We start from the raw sequence: 24,494 nt of genomic DNA on the forward strand, positions 1-24,494 counted from the left end.
TTTACGTTCGAAGCATATTCATGCTCCCTCAAGTACTTTAGATCCATAATTCACTCATGCACGCACATTCATGTCCACACATTCATATCCATCCATACACATTCATGCCCACTCATACACATTCATAACAATCCATACATTCATATAGATTCATACACATTCATGCCCATTAATACACATTCATATCCATTCATACACATTCATATCCTTTCATACACATTCATAACATATTCTTGCTCCATATCAAAGTGGCCGTCTTTCTTGTTATTGATACTATAATTATTGTTTTAAAAAATAAGTATTTTTATTAATTAAATAATTTTTGAGCTTATTTTTAAATAAATGGATCAAAGTAATTTCTTTTATTTTTATTTATAATTAGCTCGTCCCAGACTCTAGGTTCTGTTATTTTTAAACATGAATTCACTAATTTAATTCTCTGCGGTACAAAATAAAATGTATGCGCGCTTCTCAAGACTTTTGTTTTGACATTTGACGCTAGGGTAAAGAAATCTAGAAAAAATTTTGGTAACTTTTGTTGTAAGTATTTAAACACGAAGATTGCCAGAAAGTAAAGATGCAAATTTTTAACACTAAGAATGTTTGCCTCCGTGTAATAACCAGTTATGTGGCAACGTGGATGAAGGCCAAGCAGCAATCGAATAAATCGATTTTGTGTTACGACAATTGGATTAAGGTGTGAATCAGGACTATTGCCCCAAAGAAGATTACAATAGACCAAATAAGGATGAATTAACGCATAATAAAGATTTACTAATATATTTTTATTAATTTTATGTTTAATTTTATGTAGCATACCTATGATTCTATATGATTTTTGTGATATTGAATTAATGTGCAAATCCCATGACAGGTTATCTCTGATTACTATACCTTAAAATTTTGTTTCAGTGGAACGAGATATTATTTTGTCATTTATTGATATTGTCAAGTCATTGATGCCATTTGTAATTATTTTCGGACCGAATATTAAATAAGTACATTTTGAATAATTTATTATTAATTTATTTAATAAAAACCAGTTTGCTATATATTTTAAGTTATTATTAATTATTATCTGATCTTCTTGAGGATTTTTGGTATGAAAAAAGATAGTGGTATCGTCAGCAAAAAGTAAGAATTTAGCTGTAGTAGGAACCAAACAGAGGTCGTTAATAAACACCGAAAAAAGCAATGGTCCCAGTATTGATCCCTGCGAAACACCGGAGTTTATAATTAACTTCTCCGAATTGTGTCCATTTATCGAGACATATTGTTTTCTATTTTTTAGGTAAGTGGAAAACCAATTAAGAGCTACTCCTCTGATTCCATATACTCGCAGTTTCTGTAAAAGTAATTCATGGTTTATAAGGTCAAAGGCTTTTGACAGGTCTATAAAGATTCCGACAGTTAAGAATTTTTCGTTTAGATTATACATCACCCTTTGTGCAAACAAGCTCTGTTGAATGGTTTGGTCGAAAGCCGTATTGCCTATCTGTAATGATGTTGCTAGCACTTAAGAATGAGTTTAATCTAAAGTGCATTAGTCTTTCTAGAATTTTTGAGAGTGGCGAGAGGAGAGAAATGGGTCGATAATTAGATACTTCCAGTCTGTCACCTTTTTTAAATATTGGTTGAATTTTCGCAGTTTTAAAGCACTGAGGAAAAATTCATTGTGACAGTGAAAGATTGCATATGTGGGTTAATGGGACAATTATATTATTTATTATTTGCTTAACTAAATAATTACTTAGTTCATCATCGGATGTGCTTTTTTTGTTTTTCATACTCCCAACTAATCCTATTATTTCTAATTCGTTAGTTAATTCAAGATAAAAAGATTTGCATATTTTCTTAATTAAATTAATACTATTCTGATTCTGTGCGTTATCATTTGTATTATCTAATAATGATTTAGTTATATTGACAAAATAGTTATTAAAAGTGTTACATATTTCAGTTATATTTTAGATTATTATATCATTAGTTACTATTTTATTGATAATTTGTTTGTCTGGTTTTTTATTTAGCATGTTATTTATTGCATTCCATTTACTTTTCGCGTCGTTTTTATATTCGAGAAATTTATTATTGAAATATTGATTTTCTAAATGTCTTTTATGATTAGTGAATTTATTTCTAAATTTTTTATACGTATTATAATTTTTTGAAGTAGGGTTAACTATGTAATTTTTAAACAACTTATTTTGCAGACGTGACATACATAACACTTCCTTATTAACCCATGACTTTTTATTTCTGCGTTTACAAGATCGCAAAGGAGCAAATGTATTTAAGACAGTATTTATTATTTTGTACAGAAGTAAACAGGCTATTTCAATATCGTTTTCGCTTGTGAGAGGAGTCCAGTTAACAGTAGCTAGATAGGTGTTAATCTTGTTAATGTTGCTGATTGTTAAACAACGTTGGAATGGAGGGATAAATTTATCTGTCGATAAACTAGAACAGTGTGAAATCGAGAAAATTGGATAATGGTCGGACAAATCAGATATAATTATGCCACTATCATACGTTTCAGAGGAATTTGTAAAAATATTATCTATTAAAGAACTAGAATTTGGGGTTACTCTTGTTGGTGAAAAAATTAATGGAACGAAGCCGTATGACAACAACAAATTCTGAAATGACATTGCGTGTGTCGAGTCTAAGTTTAGGATATCGACATTGAAATTTCCAACGAAATACGTTCGATGATTCTGCCTTAAAGCGTTAAGTGTAATTTCTAATTTATCAAAAAAGTGATCAAATTTTGTATTAGGTGGCCTATATAAGGCAACCGCTTTGATATATTCACAATTATTATTAAATTGTTTAGACTTTATATTAATGCACAGCATGTCAATAACATCATCATCAAACACTCTATCATCACACACACAAAAATCTAAGTCAGTTCTTATAAACATGCAAACTCCCCCACCTAAGCCAGTCATTCTATTTTTAAAAACAAATTTAAAACCTTCTAATCTAATCAATGCTGCAGAAGCTTCATTCAGCCAGGTTTCACTGATAACTATTAAACTAGGAATGTTATTAAATCCGTCTCTAAGCATTTGAAGGGACGTGATTTTATGGCATAAGCTACGAGCATTTACATGCACGATTGATAAAGCTGATGAAGATAGACTACAATCAGATAGTGATAACAAATCTGATATATTATTTTCAGAGTAGTACTTCGTTTCGTTATGCATTGATTTGCATATAAAATTATTTGGCGCCACCATGATTCTTGATTTTGGATTGGACAACTTTATCTTCTGCTGTTCTTCTGTGACTCGTCAGTGAAAAATCCCATTCGCGCAAAAATGTGTATTGTGCCATATATCAGGATTGGTGAATTTGGATAACTGGCTGATTGGCAGAATTATTTTAAATGCCGTAGACTCGACTAATGGGTTTTGATCTACCGCGGGGTTGTCTGGATGATTATCTGGAGGATTGTTTAAAAGGTTTCTTTTTCGCAAGACTGGGAAACATTGGTTGAAGATTATGTTATTTTTTTTTAGATGGTTTTCAATGACATCTTTTTTGCACGAGTCAACATTACCTACATAATAAACAATTTTTTTCTCTATAACTTTAGATGCTTTCAAGAGACAGTTCGTACCAGTGCCAAATACTTTGTTAGATTTTTTAGATTCTATTTTGTTGTTTATTGTTTGAAGAACTGGAGGAGAATCATCTGACTTTCTTTTTTTCTTGACTTTCTGAACAAGTTGAAAGCCATCAACGTCTAATTCATCGTTGGATTCATTCATGGATTTTTTAATATTATTATTATTTTTATTAAAATTAAAAGCCAAATGTTTACTTTTATCTGCCCATGAATTTGTAGTTGAAGTTTTATTTGTGGCATTGGTTGATAAATTTGTTTTCAATACGTCACTTAAAGCTGTAGACATTTCAGATTTATTCAATGGTATAGTGCTTGTTGTAAAAGCCTTTTCTATGTCCTGCAACGTTGTCGTATGATTGGAGACAATAGAGCGTATGTTGTCCAGCAAGCCGGTATGTTTCGTATCTAACGCTTCTATTATGGCCGTCTGTTGTACACTAAACATGGCTTCGATTTCATTTTTGATCTGTTGAAAACTAAAATTCAGCCAGTTTGTAATATTTGGTATCCTCAACAGATTAACAGCTGAATATATTGAACATTTATCAATAAAACCTTCTTACCTCAAAATTTTTAGCAATTCAACACATTCTAAAATTTTGTCTTTTTTATTTATTTCGCGAAATTGAAACTTATCCACTGATTCTGATTGCAATTCTTTAATTTTTAACAATTCCAAATCATTTTTCAAAATTTTAATTGCAGCAGTAACTTCGTCGACATAATAGAAATCCACTACATTCAAAATAAAAGTTTCGTTATCGAAATTATTCCAATTATTTGTCAAAAAGCACAAAAATTCACTAGCAACAACCGACCGACCAGCCATTGTTGGATATATATATATATATATATATATATATATATATATATATACATATATATATATATATATATATATCCTGACAATTGAGAAGATACACGAACATTTGTTATTTGAACTTTTATTAATTTTATATCAGATTTTGTTAGACTAATAAAATTTCTATTTTAAAATTTTAGAGTTTTTGATTGTCGGGTCGATGCTGAGAACGAACCCATACACTGACCCTGTCGGGTTATATGTAGATTAAATTTAAAGGTTAAAGGTAAATTACACTCTTCCAAAGTTCAGAGGATTCAACAGATCGCACAAACATCGTAAATGAATACGTGCTAAACGACGCATCACACGAAGCATGGGATAGGCGGGGATCTTTTTGTCACATTTGAACCCGGTTACTGCGAAACAGCACCAGGCGACCTTAACCATTAGACCATCACGCCGCCTAACAAATTTGATAAAAGCGGTTGTATGTTAGAAATATATTACTAAGTTATATACAAGACCATTTTATTCTGTTTGCTTTTTCAAAAATTTCAGAAATTAAATGGCGTCCTTCCAGCCAGTGATTTCGTCAACTGGTACAATGGCACTCCTGGGTACCGAAATGTTTGTTTTATTATTTAAATGCAAGATAATTCTGATGTTTTAATATTTGCATATTATTTTGATAGGTAAATATGAATTTCAATGCTGATTCATGTGTGATACTCGGTCAGGGCAATGTAGCCATAGATGTAGCCAGAATCCTTCTATCACCAATTAGTGCTTTAGAGGTTTTATGTTCATTTTGTAAATTTTTGTAACAGATGTTTTAAATTAAGTTTTCTCCTACAAACTACAACTTGAATGTTTGCGTGTTAGCAAATTATTTTAAAATGGTCTGAATGAAAATTTTATAATTATTTTTTTTATGGATTATTATTGACATTTGGAAATATATTTCAAGAAAACAGATATTGCAAATTATGCTCTTGAAAAGCTATCTGAAAGTAAAATAAAAGTTGTATACCTGGTTGGTCGCAGAGGGCCCATACAAGCATCTTTCACAGTTTCAGAGTTCAGAGAAATTTCAAAATTGTCGAATTGCCGTCTGCTTTTAAATAAAAGTGATTTTGCATACATAAGAGAAAATGCCCAAAGTAAATGAATTTTGTTACTTCAATAAAACTAAAACCTCTAGCAATTATGTTGTAAATAGGATTAGACATTGTTTTCAAATCTTTCTTATTTACTTTTCAGTTCATATTATGTCGTTAACATTTCAATATTTTTTTGTAAATTCAAATATTTAATTACATTTCTATATAAAATACTCCCAGGTATACCCACCTCTAAAAAAAGACTTGTTGAATTTCAAATCAAGAAAGTTTCAGAAGACGAAAATGTCGAGCGCACTGGAAATATTACTAAAGGATTGCACATCCTTTTTAAGAGAAGTCCACTGAAATTTGTTAATGATGTGCGAGATCCAACATCCGTCGCATCCGTTTTATTTTCTGTCAACATGCTGCCGGTTTTTATGCGTTTATTCATTTCGTTTTCATCGTTCATTTGCTCATTAATTTGTTCGTTCGTTTGTTCATTCATTCATTCATTTATTCATTCATTCATTCACGCACTCAGCTTATTCACTTATTTATTTTTTATTCATTCATTCATTCGATCATTCATTCATTCATTCATTCATTCATTTTTTCGTTGTTTAACATTGCAATTGATAAATTGTAATATTTTTAGAATGAAATGGACATGAAATGCAAAGCAGTTGCCACTGAAGAAACGGACTCCATAGAGACTTCAATGGTCATTCTCACTTTTTACAATAGACTGGTTGAAGTTTTAGATTTATTTAAAATTTTCACTCATCGAACGCATCTAGGTCATAAAAAGTATTGGCTACAAAAGTCAACAACTGGACCCTGAAGTACCGTTTGATGAGGAGAGAGGTCTTGTTCCTAATCATCTTGGGAGAGTACTCGGCAAGAAGGGTTCTTACGAGATTTTTATATTATTTGTTTTATTACAATATTTTTAAAAATTCATGAGTTGTTTCGAAATTTATAATGAATTTCAGGTCTGTATTGCAGTGGCTGGTTGAAGACAGGCCCGGTCGGCGTGTTAGTTAGCACGATGAACAGTGCTTTTGAAACAGGGAAATCGGTCGTTGAAGATATTAAATCAGGTCATTTAGAATGCAACGAAGAATCAGAAATTAACCGACAAAAGTTATTTGACAAGTTTAAGGATCATTGTTAGTTTCTTTTGTTGTTTTTGCTTACGATATATATATATATATAATATAACATTTGAAAATTTTATATTTAATAAGCTATAGTAACAGAGTGGTAAAGTGAACTAAACAATCGGTCAATGATCTTCTTTTTTAATTCCTTGAGAAACCGTTGAGGTCGATCCCGTTCAACTTTGTTGTAGATTTCTAAAATCCTGTTCTATTAGTGACCAATTCAGTTGAATTAAATATTTCCACCCCAGTCTATTCTGTATTGTCATTTGCCCATTTCTTGGCTGGTCTTCCAACTTTTCATTTTCAATTTTTCCATACTGTCAATTTCGAATTTTATTAAATTACCCGTTGTCACATTTGGCATGTTTAACGTTTGACAAACACACATTTGATGTCATCAAATCATGTAATTATCACCTCTGTGCAATAAAACATTAGACATGATTAGTTCTTATGTTGCTGTTACTCTTGGTAGATGTCTGGTCCTATCAAAAATAGTCTACTGCAACTTTCTGTTACGTAAAGCCTCACAAAACTGCATCAAACATCAAGAAACTACAGATTATTCAAAACAAAACCTCCTCGCTCCAACTTTTTCATTCTCCTTCCAATGATTCACCAGCTTCTTGCTTCCGCTTGAATCAGTTTCAAATAAACCTTCAAAAAAATGTCAAAATCCCCAGCTTATCTACATGACCTCATATCTCACCATGAGCATACGAGATCGCTCTGCAGATCCTTAACAGGCTTTTTAAACAATCCTTTTGCCAAGTCCCACCTTGGTAGTCAAGGTTTTCGTCACGCCACTCGGAGCTCCGGAGGTTTGGAATGCGTTATTTTTCGAGTTGAGACATAGTTCGTCACTGAGTCTTTTAAAAAAAGACTTTAGAATCATTTTTTCATTAAATGCACGTAGACTTGGGTGACTCTACAGCAGCGCGTGCGAATCGGCGATATATAAATGTTAGGGTTGTTATTATTATTACTTAAAATCTAAAACTGGCTGAAACGATTTTCGTGCTCTTTCATTTATTCGTGTCTGTTTTTGAAAAAAGTAAAGGCATTCAAAAATTTATAACTATTTATAAACATTTTTAATATTTTTAAAATTTTGGAAAATCATATCATTTGACTACTGATGGTGGATATAAATTGAACATGAACATATAAATAGAACGCTCATAACAAAACGTTGAAATGGAAATTTTGTAATTCAAGATTTAAAAATGATAAATATATAACTTTTTAATGATATTTAAGTCATAAGATACCATTTAGAATTCACGAAAGAATCAAAAAACGTGGTAATCTTTGATATGAAAAAAATTTTTAATCGTTTTAATTTAATTGTGTTCTTCAATTTCTCGATGTCCAACGAGAAAGTAACAAGTGTCTTAATTTGAAATTTATTATCGATGTGTCGTTGCATGGAATGGGAAAAGAAAGAAAGTTTGTCGGAGTAGCAAGAAATTATTATCAAACGTAATTCGGACAAAAATATTTTAAGTGTCGATTGATGATTGGGAACGGGATCTTGACATTTTAATGTTAAGATAACCGCCTTGGAAATGAAAAAAGAAAAACACAATTATTGGTATCTAAAAAACCCAGATATTTTTCAGTTACCGATGAATCAATTACCAATATATTCAAACTTACGTACACTAACAAACATATTATTATTGTTGTTGTTATTATTATCGTCGAGTGTATTTTTAACTTGCCCAAGCCTTAACTTTTTGATGTGCTAATCCATTGTCATTGACAAATTCTGATCAAAAATGATGCCCAAATTTTTAACAGAAGAACAAAAACTGGCAACTGTACCAAACATTTCAATTGAGCTCAGACGAATTTTTTGTAGTTGTTTCCAGGTGCCAACAAATAACAGTTGAGCCTTGTTTTCGTTTAACTTTAATCTTTTGCTCATTACTCATTTGTTTAGTTTTTCGATACAGCAGACAAGTTGGTTGACTTGTGTTTTAAAAGTGTTATTACAGTCAACAGGAGCTATTGTTTGTACATCGTCAGCGAAAGCATGAAATTTAAAATTATGACCCTCAATAACGTGAAACATATCAGCCGTATACGACAAAACAGGAGAGGTCCCGAGACTGAGTTTTGGGGGGCTCATGACGTAACCAATTCAACATCAGACAGCTTATTTTCAAAAAAGATCTCATTCGTCCTTTCAATCAGATATGATTAAAACCATGAGGCAACCAATCCCCAAACAATGTTTGAGCTTATCAACTATCAAAGGTTGATCAACGCAGTCGAAGGCTGCGCTCATATCTAATAAGGCTAACAATGATATATTTTGAGTGTCCATAGATGCAAACAATTCAGACGTTACATCGATCAAAGCGATCACTATGGAATGATTTTGTTTTTAACCGGACTGGTACACTGGCATTAAATTGAATTTTTATAAGTGACTTGAAGGTTGCCTAGAAACAACACTTTCAATCGCCTTAGATAAAAAGAAATTATTAGAAATAGGGCGGTAATTATTTTTTTCTCAAGATATGGTTTTTTTGAATAAGGAGTTAAAACAGCGTGTTTAAAAGACTTAGGAAAATAACCGGAACTCAAACTTCGGTCGCTTGCATTGGCGCTTTATAAGTGACATTTATTATTCGATTCCATGACCAAATCAATTTTTTGGTGGTTATCGGCTTGTGATTAATGAATGGAAAGACAACTTTGATGAAACTGGAATCCGAGTGGACACCACTGGGAAAAATTGTACAATTACTAGATAAAAATTTGAAACAACATCGAGTGTGCCACCACCAATATGAGTTGAACCAATTCAGGTACATTCTAACTAAATAATAAATACATGTTAAATACACTCATGCCTTTTTTATTTCTATTAGCAAATTTTGACATCAAGAAATAATCGTTCATCGACAAATTAACGGAAATATATCGAAATGTTGAGGAACAATCGGGAAATTAGCACAAGCTACTCGGCATTTATCGGGGCATTGTGAAATTATCTAGATATAATTTAGTATCAATAATCGAAATGGGCACTAGAAATTTCATTTTCGACATTGAGATTTCTAACAATGACGACACCCATTAAGAGTTCGAAATTTTTTAGCATTTTTGCTCAATTGTTTGGGAAAGCTCATGTCTAATATGCATGCACACTTGAGTAACTGGATATGTGCGATTAGTCTAATACAGGGGTGAGCAAACTAAGACCGCGAAGCTATTTTATGCAGCCAGCGATGCCTTATTCGCCGAAAAAGGTCGTCAGCCAGACATTATGACCGAAAGAAAATCACAAGTCTTAAAAAAGTAAAAAGTTCTTCTCCGGGTCGAAAAAAGTATATTCAAGTACATAAGCGGCCCTTCAAAGGTAAAATAGTTCTCAATGCGGCCCTCACAACAAAAAGTTTGCCCACTCCTGGTTTAATATTAGGATGCGTAGCGGCGCAGGCAGGCAGGTTATTGCTGTAAATAAAATGTTATTTAAATTATTTCGTCTTGGTTTTTTAAGTTTGAAACTCGTCTAATTACAAAATTTATTACATCTAATGAGTCCTTTTGAGACAACTAAATAAATATAAGTATTAAGATATTGTTTAATTTGTTAAGATGCGTTTTAACAAACGCGGGGGTATCTAGTTTTTTTTATTTATTTGATGGATCTTGCAAGACTTGAGAATGTTATGATAATATAAGTGGGGCATGAATTTGTAAAATTAGGCGAAGAAGGTCGAAGCTCTTATTATTTGTTTGAAAGGTATTAAAATGGAATGTACATAATGAGTAAATATTTGAAAAATAAAAAATGGATAAAAGAATAAAAAGGGTGAAAATATTTTTGTGGGACATTCTCTTGAAAATTTTTAATGATTGTATTCAATCATCGTGTTCAAGGCTTCTTAAGTCGCTCAGGGCCAGAATAAAATAATTTTTTGAAAATGAACAAAGATGTACGTTTTCCAAAATAATACAGTGATCAAAGCAGTTAAATTTACATCGACTATTAAAGTTTGGTGTTCTGTACATCCAACTTGGAATTTCAAAGCAGATTTATCAATTCTTCCAATTTATTGCATTAATAAATTGAAAAAATGTGTTGTAAAATAATTTAACAGTTGTGACGTTTGATGACTGGAAGATATTAAACGAGATTGAAATCAAACGTGGCCTTGAAAGAGGAAAATCACGTGAAAAATTGACGGAAATCGCAGAAATGCTACAAACATTAAATAAAAAGTCGCACGACTAATGAATGTTTAAAAGTTTTATATTTGACTGAAAAATGCGCATTACATTTTTGTTAGTTTTCATATTTATCATTTACGCATGTTTTGCTAATTTTATTAAAAAATTTTTGATTCATTTGTCAACTTTCTCATTTACTGTATAAAAACAATAAAAAAACGATGCTGTTTTTAATTGGCTAACCAAGGATATAGGAGCACTGAGTTTGTGTGTGTAATCTCTCCCATTATTATTATTGTCAATATTATTAAAATATTGTACAAAATAACAAGCTGTAGTGATTTTTAAAATATTTATTTATCCAATAGCGCGGGCATAGTCCATTGCTAAACAACAAATGAAATTCGAGAAATCAAAAATATACAAAAAAATTGTTTAACAAAAAACAAATTAACATTAACAAATACAGAAAATAATGGACTTCATTAGATAAGTAACCGAATCTATCAATCTCGCGTTACAGACACAATAGCAAATTTAAGCAAGATTTGAAAAAAACACTGAACCAAAGTCATATAAAATGTATCTGAAAGAAAAATAAAAATCTGCAAAATTTGCAAAAATAAAAAATTTAGGCAAGATTAGAAATTTAATAAGAAAAATATTAACAAAAACTATCGAGAAAAGTTAGCTTTCCAATCATGCATCACATCACCGAAGAAATTGTCAATATCAGATTTAAAACCACTTATTCGATCATATTGATAAAGCATATTTATAAAATGAAACTTCTGGAATTATTTTAACGTCAATTAGAATGTATGAAAATTAAAAATAATATAATTATTCATTATGATAAGAAATAAACGTATATTACAAAAAAAATTCAATTTCTAGTGAACAAAATTTAATTGGTCAACACCACATATTGAATATATACATTCTATATATATATATATATATATATATTATATATATATATTATATATATATATATTTACAATATTCTATAAATTCTACCGAATGTTTTGCGTTAATATGTTCGTAGTTTTTTCGATTTCTCCCACTAAAGTTTTTGGAGAATGTTATTTGGTAGAATATATAGAATATTGTAAAAATTATGGTCTTTTACCAACATATATATATATATATAAATATATATATATTACATATATATATTATGTTATATTTTATATATATGGGAAACACTTTTCCGTGGTATGCTGATATTTTCATCGATAATAAGAAATTTTCTATCTGTTATAATAAATATCTTTAAAATGCAACTTAATAATAAACTAGAAATAATATCGTCAGCATATTGAAAATGTTCAATGAAACCTTATAAAAATAACATCGTCAACATAATTCGCAAAAATGATCATTGCATTTGAAAAAATAATTAAAAAGTTTTTATTTTGAATTTCTTTTCGAAATTACGCAGGTTAAAGTCCAGACTTCTAAAAGGAGCAGTTAAATTGTTTTAAACCATTGGTCTTGACGTCTATGTTGCGCGAGTCTGTTTTGAGGTACGTCGTTGGAACCAAGTTTAAATCACTGAACCTCAGACGGTGTTGATGATTTTTTTTTAAACTTGTCTGACCGATGAGCTGATTAGTAGTCTAAAATCTCAACTTATTCCTTTCTTTACTCGGCTAGAGAGTGGAACAAAGGGTCTCGGGATCCCTTGCTTTTTTGCTGTTTATCCTCGGTCACCATTGTTACCATAAAAAATCAACGTAATTTAATTATGTTTTCGATCAATATTGCAAACATATGATTTAATTAGTACCTCTGCGAAGTTTGAACATGATCCGATGTCCGCGCCTACCACTTCCGGCAGGTCCATACGTGTGGTAAACGGTATTTGTAATGTCAATAGTTATAGTTTTTTAAGACATTTAAATTAAGATTTGTGGTGGCTTTTTTGGACGATTCTTTGCGCTAGGACTTGACACTAAATTTTTGATTGACATTGATAGTTGAAAACAGTGGCAAATAGTGGCTCTGGCTAAATATCAGTTGGTGTGAAACATTCCCCAGCTGTTAGCTGTTAAATGTCAGCTGTTAATTTACGTTTCTTAATTTCTATTATAAAACAAAAAATGATTTATGATGAGCTGCCATCAGTAGCAAATCTTGCTTACGGAAAGTGTTTGGAAAAGTTATATGTAGCCAACGTACTGTCCTCTCGCGAGTACGCACTCACTGATGAACTTTGTACGTGGAGACTAGTGAAATGGAGTGAAAATGGAAATGCTAGTGGAAATCATCTTCAATGTATTCAACGAGGCAAATTTAAAGCCGCCGATTAAATCAAGGGAAATTTATTTTCTAAAAGGATGAGTTAGATCAAACCACGCATTTATCAAACTTTCTTCAGCTAAATCCCGACAAATCAAAAATAATTTTTCTTGGTACCCCGCAACAGCTTAGCAAATGTTCTCCCATACCACACGTTTTCTTGGCTGATTTTTCTCTCTCTTCAATCTCTAAACTTTAATTTTTAGGCTTAACTTTTGACTCTTCTCTATCTTTTAGTTCTCATGTCTTGGCTTTGATCTAATCTAGACTAGATACGTACTGCACTGGCTATGTGTCTCGTACTATCACGTTTAGATTATTGTAATTTTCTTCTCTACGGTCTTCCTTCTCACCTTTAAACTTTACTTCAAAAAGCTAAAAATAGAGTTGCAAAAATTTTTAAATATCAGTAATTTGTCTTCCAGCACAGATTCACTCATTCAACTACATTGTTTACCAGTACGTCAACGCATTATATTTAAACCCACCCTCTTCCAGTACAAGTTACTTATTACATCTCATTCATCAATATCTTCATCAACTTATATCGCGTCGTTCATCAACTCGTCAACTTCGCTCGTCTTCATATACTCAGTTGCATCAACCTGTCAGCATCAGTTGTCAACAAATGTTTTACATACAGCTCTCCTTCCATGTGGAATGGTTTGCCTGCCATTATTCGTCAACAGTCAACCATCAAACTTTTTATGAAACGATTAAAGAACTTTTTGTTTATTCAGGCCTACGGAAACGTCAAAAGTCATTGTTTATCCAAGCGCCCCTGAAGCTATGCATAAGACGCGACATAAATTAATAATAATATTATTATTAATTAATTAATTATTATTATTATTATATTTATTATATATATTATTATTAATAAACGCTGCTATTAGCTCGTCATATAGTATTTGTTATGACAGAAACAACTCATCGAGCACGGGAGGAACTTATATTGTAAACCCACTTCATTATGATTCGTTTTATTGGAGATTTCGTTTTATCATTTGATTTATTATTTTGACGGGTAAATACAATTTTCAATTGTTATTGTTATAATAATAATTTTTATTATTATTATTGGGTCACTAACATAGTAATTTGTATTAGCAATAGTGGAAGTGGCGGGGCAACGTCAGTAGCAGTAGCAATATTTGTAGCATAGATAAAGAGAAAAATCAGAAGTAATAGTAGAAATAGCAGTAGTAAAGTGAGCTAGTTATTAATTTGGATATTTAAACATGACAGAAATACCTGTTGAATGCGAACAATAGTCTGCTTATCTAGTTTCATTGAAAAGTGTGCTACAGACTGCTCCGGTGTGCTTATTGTTAGCTCCGTTCGGTTTTTTAATGTTAGCGTCAGTTAATCATTAATTATTGGTAAACATGAAGTAATTCTGAATAAATCTTTTGTGAAATAATTACATTAATTCAACGGCAAATGGACCCTAAACTATCTCTCCTAGTTGGATGTACCTTGGGTGCAATATTTATATTCATAGCTATATTGATTGCTATTTTCATGATTATCTCTTTTAGGTAAATATTTTATTTTAATGGTAGGATTAAACGCAATTAAATCATTTTCTTTTGCGTCTTTTATTTTTTATAGGTTTTGTTGTTGCAACGAGCAGAGTGATAAAGGCTGTTTTTATTACGGCAACATTCAACAAAGTCAAGTAGATGAAAATATTCATTACGAATCGAAAAATGCAGTGAATGGCTGGACAGAGATGCCGACTTTGAAAATAGTTCGACTGGACGAAGATCAAGTTACAAGTCGGTTTAAGTGATCTTATCTGAAATTTGGTAAATCATTATGCTTAATCCAAATCATTAAGGTAATTTACATGCAGTGGTGTAGAGAGAATTTTTCGATGGAGGAATGATTTCAAAATTTTAAAGTTGATGTTCTTTATTTTCGATAATTCTACGTCGTTCCCGTTTATTTCTCCGTTTAGTTTAGTCAACTAAGAATCTATAAAGACTTTATAGATTTTTAGTTGATGACCTTCTTTTGCTAATTTTTGTTCACTTTATTATTGGTGCACAAAATCTTGAATATTTTTTCGTTCATCGTCTGGTTGGGGGTGATTTACCGCTAGTAAACTACTAAACTTACTACTGGATTCAACACTATTTACATGAACATTTAGATTGTAAGTATCAAATTGGTAACCCGTCCGCGGCGATTTTTTGCAGTACGTATCAAAGTTAAAGCAAATAAAATAAAGCAAAAATATTTTAGTGTAATATAAATTACTTTTTGAAAACATCACATCCGTAAAATTAATAAATATCCGACCAGAACATAATTTAATATAATAGATAGCACTTTTTTATCGTGTTATTTTAATCTTTTATAAATTTGTAGTTTAAAATGTAAGTAAATTTTTTGTAGTATATTTTTCTGTAAAATACTGCAAATGTACACCATTTTTCGAATTCCCTGTCATTGCAATGTGGTTTAGTTTGGACGATTGACTAAAATTCAGAATATCATTTTCTTTATATCACTAAAAATCAAATTTTTATCAAGAAAATAATGAATGAAAAGATTAGTAGTTTTTTAGATTAGTGTAACATACAACAGACATCCTTACAATTGCATACGACATAGACGTTTATGATACATACAAATTAGGCGCTTACGATTGAAGTTTACAAAACATAGTCTGACGGATGGCAATGACACGACACATATAATTTAGTTGGGGATCGTACGCTGAATTGCGTTGACACAAGAAATTTTGCATTCTAAAAAATTTGCCACCGATGAATACGTTGAATATAATACTTTTTTCTGCTATTTATAACATTTAAATAAAATATTTTTTCAATTTCAGCAAACATCAAGAAAACGGTACGTAATCATTTTCAAAATTTATAAATAACTACTTCATTTAACGAAAAGTTGTTGCAAATGTAAGCAATAATAAATCGCCCCGTTTCAACAGGAAAACGAAAACAATAGTTACAGTTCGCGCATAAAATTGATTCAGACGAACTCCAATGACGGTGTAACAAATTCACAGCAACACGGCGACAAGGTTCTTGAGAAAAGAGTTGCAAAGAACAAACACGTCAGCGTTTATGGTTAGTTTCTCCTATTTTATTACATTCCAAGATTTGGAAGTAATGATTTTCCTTTAACCATTGTACGTGAACGGCGTTCAACATTTTTACGATTTCAGAAAACACAGTTCAAGACGCTTTCAAATTTTTGGATGAAATTTAAATTGTCCGTGTTTAAAGGAAACGTTACGATCTGATGTAGATTTACTTATTTTAAAAAGAGCATTTATACACGTACATGATTTTAATGATTTTCTAAAAAATTTTGCCATGGCAAATATCCACTATTTAGTACACAAAATGAGGGCCAACCAGGTAACCAACATCGCTTGCGCATCACATATATATATTGAAACATGTATAATATACATACACAAATAATGTATATAAGTAGCCAACTACATTGTTGTCGCTAAAAAGAATCTGAAAATAATTTCTGAATGGAATTACACAAAATAAAAAGCAATTTAATTTACGAACTATCAAGTCTTATTGAAATAATCAAAAAACTAAATTAAAAAATAAAGGTTTCAGAACAAAACGTGAAACAAATCAAAATGCGTGTTTTCTTCGTTTTAATATATGTATATATATATGTATATATATATATATATATATATATATATATATATATACGTAAATAAACGTAAGCAGCTAGATTACACTAATTAAAAAATAAAATAAATAACTAGCGAAAGATTGACAAACGTACGTTAGTGAAATGAACAAAATAAAGCACAAATTATAATATAAATGAGGAGATAGAGTAGATTAATTACTTACTCAAACATTCAAGTTCTTGGCGATAAGACAACAAAGTAAGTATCAGTATAATTACATAACTTTTCATTAAACGTAGTAAGTGTATGAAAAATAAATGTATGAAAAATTGATAATGGATTAATGACTTCTAAATGGACAACAGCAGAATTATGAAATGCTTACTAAACAATAAACAAGAATTTTAAAATAAATCATAATCATGATGTCAGGAAACAAGTAAGGTTGAAAATAATTGAAAAAAAATCATCATAAAAACATAATCAGAAAATAAGATGCTTTCGTATAAAGTTTAGCACAGGCACGCACGCACACACATGCAGAGACATGCTTGTTCACGTACACATTTATTTAATGATGTGCATGCAGCCACGTACAACTGCAATGAAAACTGCAATGAAACTCAGGAAGCGCACAAGATGCATGCACCAACCATTGAAAATTAATGACTTCATTCACTTCACAACTAAATAGGACTTCTGCATTCTCTCAATGCAACTTTCAGAAAAAACACAAGGTAACAAAAATACTAACAACGACAATAAAAATAAATGAAATAACAATAAAATTTAATGAATAACAAGCAAATGCTAATCATTCTTTTCATGAAAATACTTAAACCTTTATTTTGCAACAAACATATGCATGGTAATTTATGAATGAATGAATAAATGAACGATGTCTATTTATACAAATGCATGCAAAACATAATCATTTATAAATATTTATGTAGACAATGGGAAAAATATATATTATAATAGAACGTATGAAACAATGATACATAATGGACATATAATTACAAAAGGGTACAAGGTCTTTTTTGTTTAGGTTTTGGTTTGGGACAGAGGACAGCTCGGATGGCTTCGTCGAATACAGTCTTTAATCCTTTTTGTGTTAGTGCAGAACATTCAAGATACTTCACTGCTTGTATTTCCTTTGCCATTGCTAAACCCTGAATGTGTGCATGATTCGCATTGGTTCCATTAATAAACATCACCTACCAGCAAATAGCTCCTTAAATTTATTGGTTAATAATTGATATGCTCAAATAAATAATAGCAGACACCCAGCCTATCCAATAAAAACACATCAACAGTTTAAATTAATGGACAACACAAAAAAAAAATAATCTAATTCTAAGAGAGAAGCTGTTAATCAGTGAGAGGCATGATGCTGACAAATGATAACCTGTGGGTAGGTGATCGGTGATAACTTTTTGTCCTTCAACTTGTCAATAGTTTCCTTGTCCTCACGCAGATCCAATTTTGTGCCCACCAGCACGATTGGTGTTTGTGGACAGTGGTGGCTCACCTCAGGAAACCACTGATAATTATTTTAAAAACTGTTGACACCATTTAAAATAATTTTAATAAAAAGACGTCAACCATTTTCAAAACATGCTTCACTATCAAAAAGCAAACAAATTGACTGAAATACCTTGGCTCTGACATTTTCAAATGATGCAGGACTTATTAAAGAGAAGCAGATCAGAAAGACATCCTGTTAATATTCAAAAATCAAATTATTTTCAATTTTAATAAACGTTCATCAAAATATTCATGAATTAACAAAAACACCCTGGAAATATTCGACGTAGTCTACAATTTAAAGAACTATTCACATTAGGTGATAAGAACATAAATGAAAATGCTTTGTGAAGGTATGTACGTGTGTCCACTGTGCATTACTATCAATGAACTAATACAAGTAAAAAACAAATAACCTTCAATGATATGATTACATAACTGTAAAAAAACAACAACGATGTCAAATAAACTTTTCATTTGATTTTACTAAATCAAACATTATTTAACATTAACGAGATATAATTATGCACTGATACAGATGCTTCAGCATAAATTCTATTGCATAAATATCATATTATCAATCAATCAATCTTCGTTTTGCGTCCAGAGACCTGGTTTCCCGAGGTAGGACGTTGTTTTCTTTGCCATCAACTTTTTGCGCCAAATTAGACGATCAGTTGTATCCATTTCATTTAAATTTAGAGCTTTCATGTCTTGCTCGATTGTTTGCCACCAGAACTTCTTTGGACGGCTGCAAGAAAAGTTATGGCACTGTTTCCACTTCGTTTGACATGACCAAACCACCTCAGACGGTGTTGCCGGCATTCGTCCTTTATATCATCTAAACCAGCACGACGCAGGATTTCGGTAGATTTGATGTGGTCCTTCAGACTAATTCGTTGCATCCATCGGAGCATTTTCATGTCGGTTCGTTGAAGTTGTTGTTCCAGTTTGGTTGTCATTGGCCAGTTTCTGCACCATATAACAACACCAGACGTATCACAGATTTATAAAGTCTTGATCGTAGTGGTAGTGGGATGTCACGCCGCATCAATATAGAGGCAAGGAGATGCCATTTATTCCAGGCTGCACGTATGCGTGCTCGAACGGCAGCTTCAGCTGTTCCAGTACAATTCAGAACATCCCCTAGATATTGAAACGATGTGACTTTCTCTATTTTAATGGCTTCAAAAACAGTGCTATTTCGAATTTGTTGTTGTGGATTGATGCAAGCAGGACAAACAAAATTGGACATCTTAGATAAACTACCAATTATTTTTGAACAACGTTTGTGACACACTGGTTACACTGCTGACACTTGATTGAATTGTTACCTACACCAGCTTTACAAACTGAACAGGGCCATCGTCCAGTAGCTGTGGATTGGATGGGTTCACCAGTGTTCATTGCTTTGGTTTTGCTGACTGATGTTGAATCCATGATCGGCGAGTCTGGTGTTCCAATCTTCAAACATTTGTGCTGCATTCTGCTAAGACGTGGCTGTTAAAACGATATCATCAGCATATACTAGATTCCAAATGTCACCAGTGCATATCGGTTTTGTGATTTCTTCCATCACAGTTATAAATAACAGTGGACTGAGAATCGAGCCTTGGTGAACTCCAACGCCGATGTCAAATGCATCTGTGTTTTCAATATCCCTATTACCAAGAATAAATTCCATTGTAAAAATTACAAACTGTTTGAGGATAGGAAAGTGGTCTGAGTCTATCGTAATCTTCCTGACCAGCTGTGTCCCACAAACCTAAGTTGATTGGTCGGCCGTCTACCATCACATTGGCAGAATAATTGTCAAAACTAAAAAATATTAAAAACAACTGTATATGATATAACTAATTTTTTCATTGTATTAATTAGTAAATTAAGGACTCTGTGATTTAAAACAAAATCAAACATAAATAAATACTGCCATTTTCCTTCAGAACTTTATTTATGATTATTAGGATAAACTATTAAAAAAATTTAGTAAAGAGTAAAAGTTATTTAGAATGTTACTCACACTGTCGGTATGTACTCCCCAGGAAATGCATTTGTAGTGTAGCTGATTAACAAACATGTCTTACCAACAGCCCTTTAAAAATAATATAACAAAATATAATACTATAATTATAGTAGTGAAATAGAGATGGTTAACAAACATGTCTTACCAACAGCCCTTCAAAAATAATTTAACAAAATATAATATTATAATTATAGTAGTAAAATAGAGAGAAATAGAATATTAAATTTGAATTAGTTGTTTAAAATTTAAATAATCTAATCTAAAATTATAAATTAATAATATACATATGCCACAACTTAGTTAGAGATTATTAGGCCAACACAAACTGTCACTGGGACACATTGATTGACCAATACAAAAACCATCCATGACTGTTCATGACAAGAGCAAATTTTGTATTGTAAACATTTAGACATAGCTAGGCAATTCATGAGTCCAATCTGATGCCTTACGTTACGCTTACCTACCTTCCAGATTCTAGCTAAAAAAAGCTAAGTAAAATTTTTATAAAAAGTTCAGCCACCAACTCAACACTCAACTCTTAACTGCTTAATTAACGATAGAAATATTTAAAGCTACGAAACGGAAAAATACACAAAGACAATATTAATGAAACAAACGAACAACTTGTACAACTAACCCGTCCCCGACAACGACACACTTTATGGCCTGCATATCATGCAATACAAAAACAAATAAATCACCACAAGGAAATAATTTCGTAAAATGGCCGAACACTTCCGCTATAGTCCTACTAATCGGCAAACTTTGTCAGCCAAAAAATCGCTGTACAGATATTCCAGTTATTTTTTTTCCAGCTTATCTTTGATCCGAAGAATTTTATAAGTTGTGCAGCTGTTGATGTTATCCAGCTGTTGATGTTATCCCAGTCTTCATAATTGGATCTTTCAGAAAATATCGTTAACAGGTTTATTTACTTTTTTTTATTATTGCAGCTCTGACACACACATGTATTTTATATGCACCCGCAAGCACCGCATCATATACGCTGAGTATATAGCCATTGAGATGTTTGACTCAGCGCGCATTTGAACCACTGAGCCATCTCGTCTGCCAAGACTTGATATGCTGCCCCAAACGATGTAAATGATGAAAAAAGTTTTATTAAAATTTCACGCAATTTTTAAATGTACTTATTTAATTTTCAGAATTGCAACAACATCGATGCAATCAAATGGAGATCTCCCAATATAGCAGTCGGTGCGAAAACGACCTATCGTTGTCAAACCAGAAGAAAAGTTCCTGAGGGGTTCGAAAACCCGGTTAAGAATGATTTTTTTACTTACACGACAATGTCTATTTAATTCCAACTAGCTCAGATTTAGGAAAGTTGGATTTTACCGTAATGGCAATTAAAGTAAAAAAATTAAAGATATTAAACTGATTTTAAAATGATTTTTTTTACTAAAATGCTCTATTTATTTACAATAAAGGAGGTGATTGAAATTTTCTAATAACAACGCAATAATTAATAAGTATGTAGACTTAATTAAATTATTATATGAAAAAATATAATAGAGTTATAGCAATAAATTTTAACAACTAAATAAATTTTAATTGGGTTTTTTTTAGTTTTTTTAATGAGTGTTATTCAAATTTATTGCATAGAGAATTATTAAACTTTTTTTATCTTTAAAAAGTTGCGATTTAAACATTTTAATGCAAAATTAATTTAAAAAAACGCTTCAAAAAATTAAATAAACAATTAAATTTATTTACACGATGATTATTTGAATTTTAACTGTCTTTAGATAGAAGATATCTTAAAAACGTTTATTAATTTGATATGTTTTCTCCAAATAATGTAAACAATGAAACAAGTTTATTTAAACTTTCACGATATTTTCAATTAAACAAATTTAATTTTCAGAATTTCGACGACAAAGAAGCAAACAATTGGAGACTACCCAATATAGCAGTCGGGGCGAAAACGACCGATTATTATCAAACCAGAGGAAAAATTCCTGAGAGGTTCGACAACCCGGGTAAGATATTTTGATTTATTTACTTAAACATATTTATCTTCTAAAACACACGGTTTAAAAAAATGTCCGAATGAAAAATGTTTCTTTATTAAATTAGTACTGTTTTCCGGCGAGTCGGAAGAAAATATACAATTTCGTTCTTTCGTTCTGGCCATTTAAAAAATTCAGGCTCCGATATATTTATTTATAGGTTTATACATCTTTTTGGTAGATTATTTAATTTTAATGAAAACATCTTAAAAGATTGCTTCAAAGGTTATGGGAAAGTAGAAGCTAACCCGCGATACAGAACATCAAACAGTTCGTATGGATCTATAAGTCCAAATGTTCACACAATGCCAACTTCATTTTTTTTGAAAAGTCAGGAATTCACTAAGGTTTTAAAGCATTTAAAATCAAGCTTTTGACATAACATGGTTAACATAACATTAATATTAATTCACAGTTAAAAGAAATGAAAATATATATAGTTATTTTATGCTATTAACAATTCTTAATAGTTGATCAAACATAATATAAAAACAAAGAAATGTTTGAAACTTACAAATAACTTATATTACGTATAACTATGTATGATATATATATATATATATATATATATATATATATATATATATATATATATATATATATGATCCGTTTCATAAGGAACTAATAGCATTTTTTGGCTCTTCCTTCAAGTATAAAAAAAGTTAACCTGTCGGTGGTTACTACGTTTGAGATATAGGCTGTCAAGTTGGCCCTTGGTCGACGGGGTTTTATTCTGCTTGCCATGTATCGGCCTAGCTTTGTTCAACTATCTGTCTCTTTTTTTGACGAACTAACAGCCATCTTGGATAATATAACTGTATTAAATTCTCAGATAATGCTAGCAGGTGATTTCAATATACATGTAGAAAAAACGGTGATCCACACGCTGTTGCTGTAAGAAATGTTTTTGAAAATTATTAGCTGGTTACTCATGAAAATGAACCAACTCATTTTCATGGCGGAACATTGAATCCAGTGGTTACATAATCATATTTTCCGGTATTGGATTGCAAAATCTATCCAAGGGGAAACTACTCAGATAACGGTTTTATTAAAGTGAGTCTGTCAATTAATCGTGGTCACTTTCATCTTATAATAAAATCGGTCAGATCGTGGACTCGTGTAAACAACAGCGAATTTATTAAAGTCTTTCTTGGATCTCCAATATCATGACCGTGTATGGGTGATAATGTTGATTAAGAAATTTAGTTATTTAACATTGAAACAGTCAAAATTGCCAATATTGTTGCTTCATTTCGAACAGCTCTGACAAGACGAGATCGGATGGCTACTTGATTTGATGATGAATACATCCGTATGAAATGTTGTTGCCGGAAAAAGGAAAAATTTTTTAGAAAAAGTCTGCTAATCAATCATCGTGATGAGTGGAAATCTGTATTGAAAAATAAATAAAAACTGTTTGCTGATAAGCGCCATCTGTTTTGGGTTAAAATCGTTAATGAAAACAAAAACAGTTCTAATAGTCTCTGGAAAGTTACAAATGCAATTCTATGTTGGAGTCGTAATGAAAGGGTTAGATGTGACTGAAAAACTGACTGTTAATCAATTCATGAACTACTTTATTGAAAAATTACTTAATGTGAAGCAGGATACTGGAACTTTGAATTTTTTAGATTTTGATGTACCAGAGCTTGAGGTTGTTACTGATGATGATATTAAAAAGGTAATTCCAGAACTCACCGACTAACTCTTGTCAGCAGGTTATTTTTCTGACATTTATCATCAAAAAGAAATCAATCTGTTTGCTCTATTTTTGACAAGTTTAGTAAACCTATGTTTAAGGTTGGGCAATTTTCCATTACAATGCAAACACGCCATCGTGTTGCCTGTATTAAAAAAACAATCTGGATGCAACTGATAAGGCAACTACAGGCCAATTTTTTATTTATGCTTTATCTCCAAAGTTATATAATGTGTCGTTGCCAAACAAATTATTACCCACTTGAAAAATATCAATTTGCTACCTGCTCATCAATCGGATTTCAGGCAGTTTCATTCTACAGAGACAGCGCTACTTCATGTTCTTTCTAAAGTTTATTCAGCTATT

General features: G+C 31.3%; 4 protein-coding genes across 4 annotated transcripts in view; 3 read left to right on the forward strand and 1 right to left on the reverse strand.

The window, feature by feature from the left end:
- The window catches only part of HELRODRAFT_156059 (hypothetical protein), a gene marked incomplete at both ends in the record, with an annotated part of 16,565 nt that extends 5,602 nt beyond the window's left edge, over positions 1-10,963 (forward strand). The window contains 8 exons of the mRNA XM_009029232.1: positions 5,004-5,072; positions 5,138-5,239; positions 5,413-5,605; positions 5,786-5,979; positions 6,346-6,454; positions 6,541-6,648; positions 9,948-9,977; positions 10,830-10,963. Of these exons, the coding sequence (XP_009027480.1) occupies positions 5,004-5,072; positions 5,138-5,239; positions 5,413-5,605; positions 5,786-5,979; positions 6,346-6,454; positions 6,541-6,648; positions 9,948-9,977; positions 10,830-10,963 (939 nt within the window). The remainder of the gene's footprint in view (positions 1-5,003; positions 5,073-5,137; positions 5,240-5,412; positions 5,606-5,785; positions 5,980-6,345; positions 6,455-6,540; positions 6,649-9,947; positions 9,978-10,829) is intronic.
- Positions 10,964-14,646: 3,683 nt separating this feature from the next.
- On the forward strand, positions 14,647-17,581 carry HELRODRAFT_164247 (hypothetical protein; the record flags this gene model as incomplete). Its single annotated transcript, XM_009029233.1, has 5 exons — positions 14,647-14,744; positions 14,818-14,984; positions 16,052-16,068; positions 16,163-16,301; positions 17,535-17,581. 5 exons carry the CDS (start codon positions 14,647-14,649, stop codon positions 17,579-17,581), a joined length of 468 nt encoding a protein of 155 aa, XP_009027481.1.
- A 275-nt stretch (positions 17,582-17,856) lies between these two features.
- HELRODRAFT_69003 (hypothetical protein) lies at positions 17,857-21,065 on the reverse strand (the record flags this gene model as incomplete). The annotated part of the gene is made up of 6 exons (XM_009028993.1): positions 17,857-18,012; positions 18,249-18,383; positions 18,498-18,560; positions 20,068-20,185; positions 20,388-20,459; positions 21,031-21,065. 6 exons carry the CDS (start codon positions 21,063-21,065, stop codon positions 17,857-17,859), a joined length of 579 nt encoding a protein of 192 aa, XP_009027241.1.
- A 473-nt stretch (positions 21,066-21,538) lies between these two features.
- HELRODRAFT_164249 (hypothetical protein) lies at positions 21,539-23,469 on the forward strand (the record flags this gene model as incomplete). The annotated part of the gene is made up of 5 exons (XM_009029234.1): positions 21,539-21,673; positions 22,282-22,396; positions 22,640-22,773; positions 23,259-23,320; positions 23,403-23,469. 5 exons carry the CDS (start codon positions 21,539-21,541, stop codon positions 23,467-23,469), a joined length of 513 nt encoding a protein of 170 aa, XP_009027482.1.
- Between the last annotated feature and the right edge of the window lie 1,025 nt (positions 23,470-24,494).

This window comes from Helobdella robusta (assembly GCF_000326865.2).
Source record: "Helobdella robusta unplaced genomic scaffold HELROscaffold_6, whole genome shotgun sequence".
Classification (NCBI taxonomy): Eukaryota; Metazoa; Annelida; class Clitellata; order Rhynchobdellida; family Glossiphoniidae; genus Helobdella; species Helobdella robusta.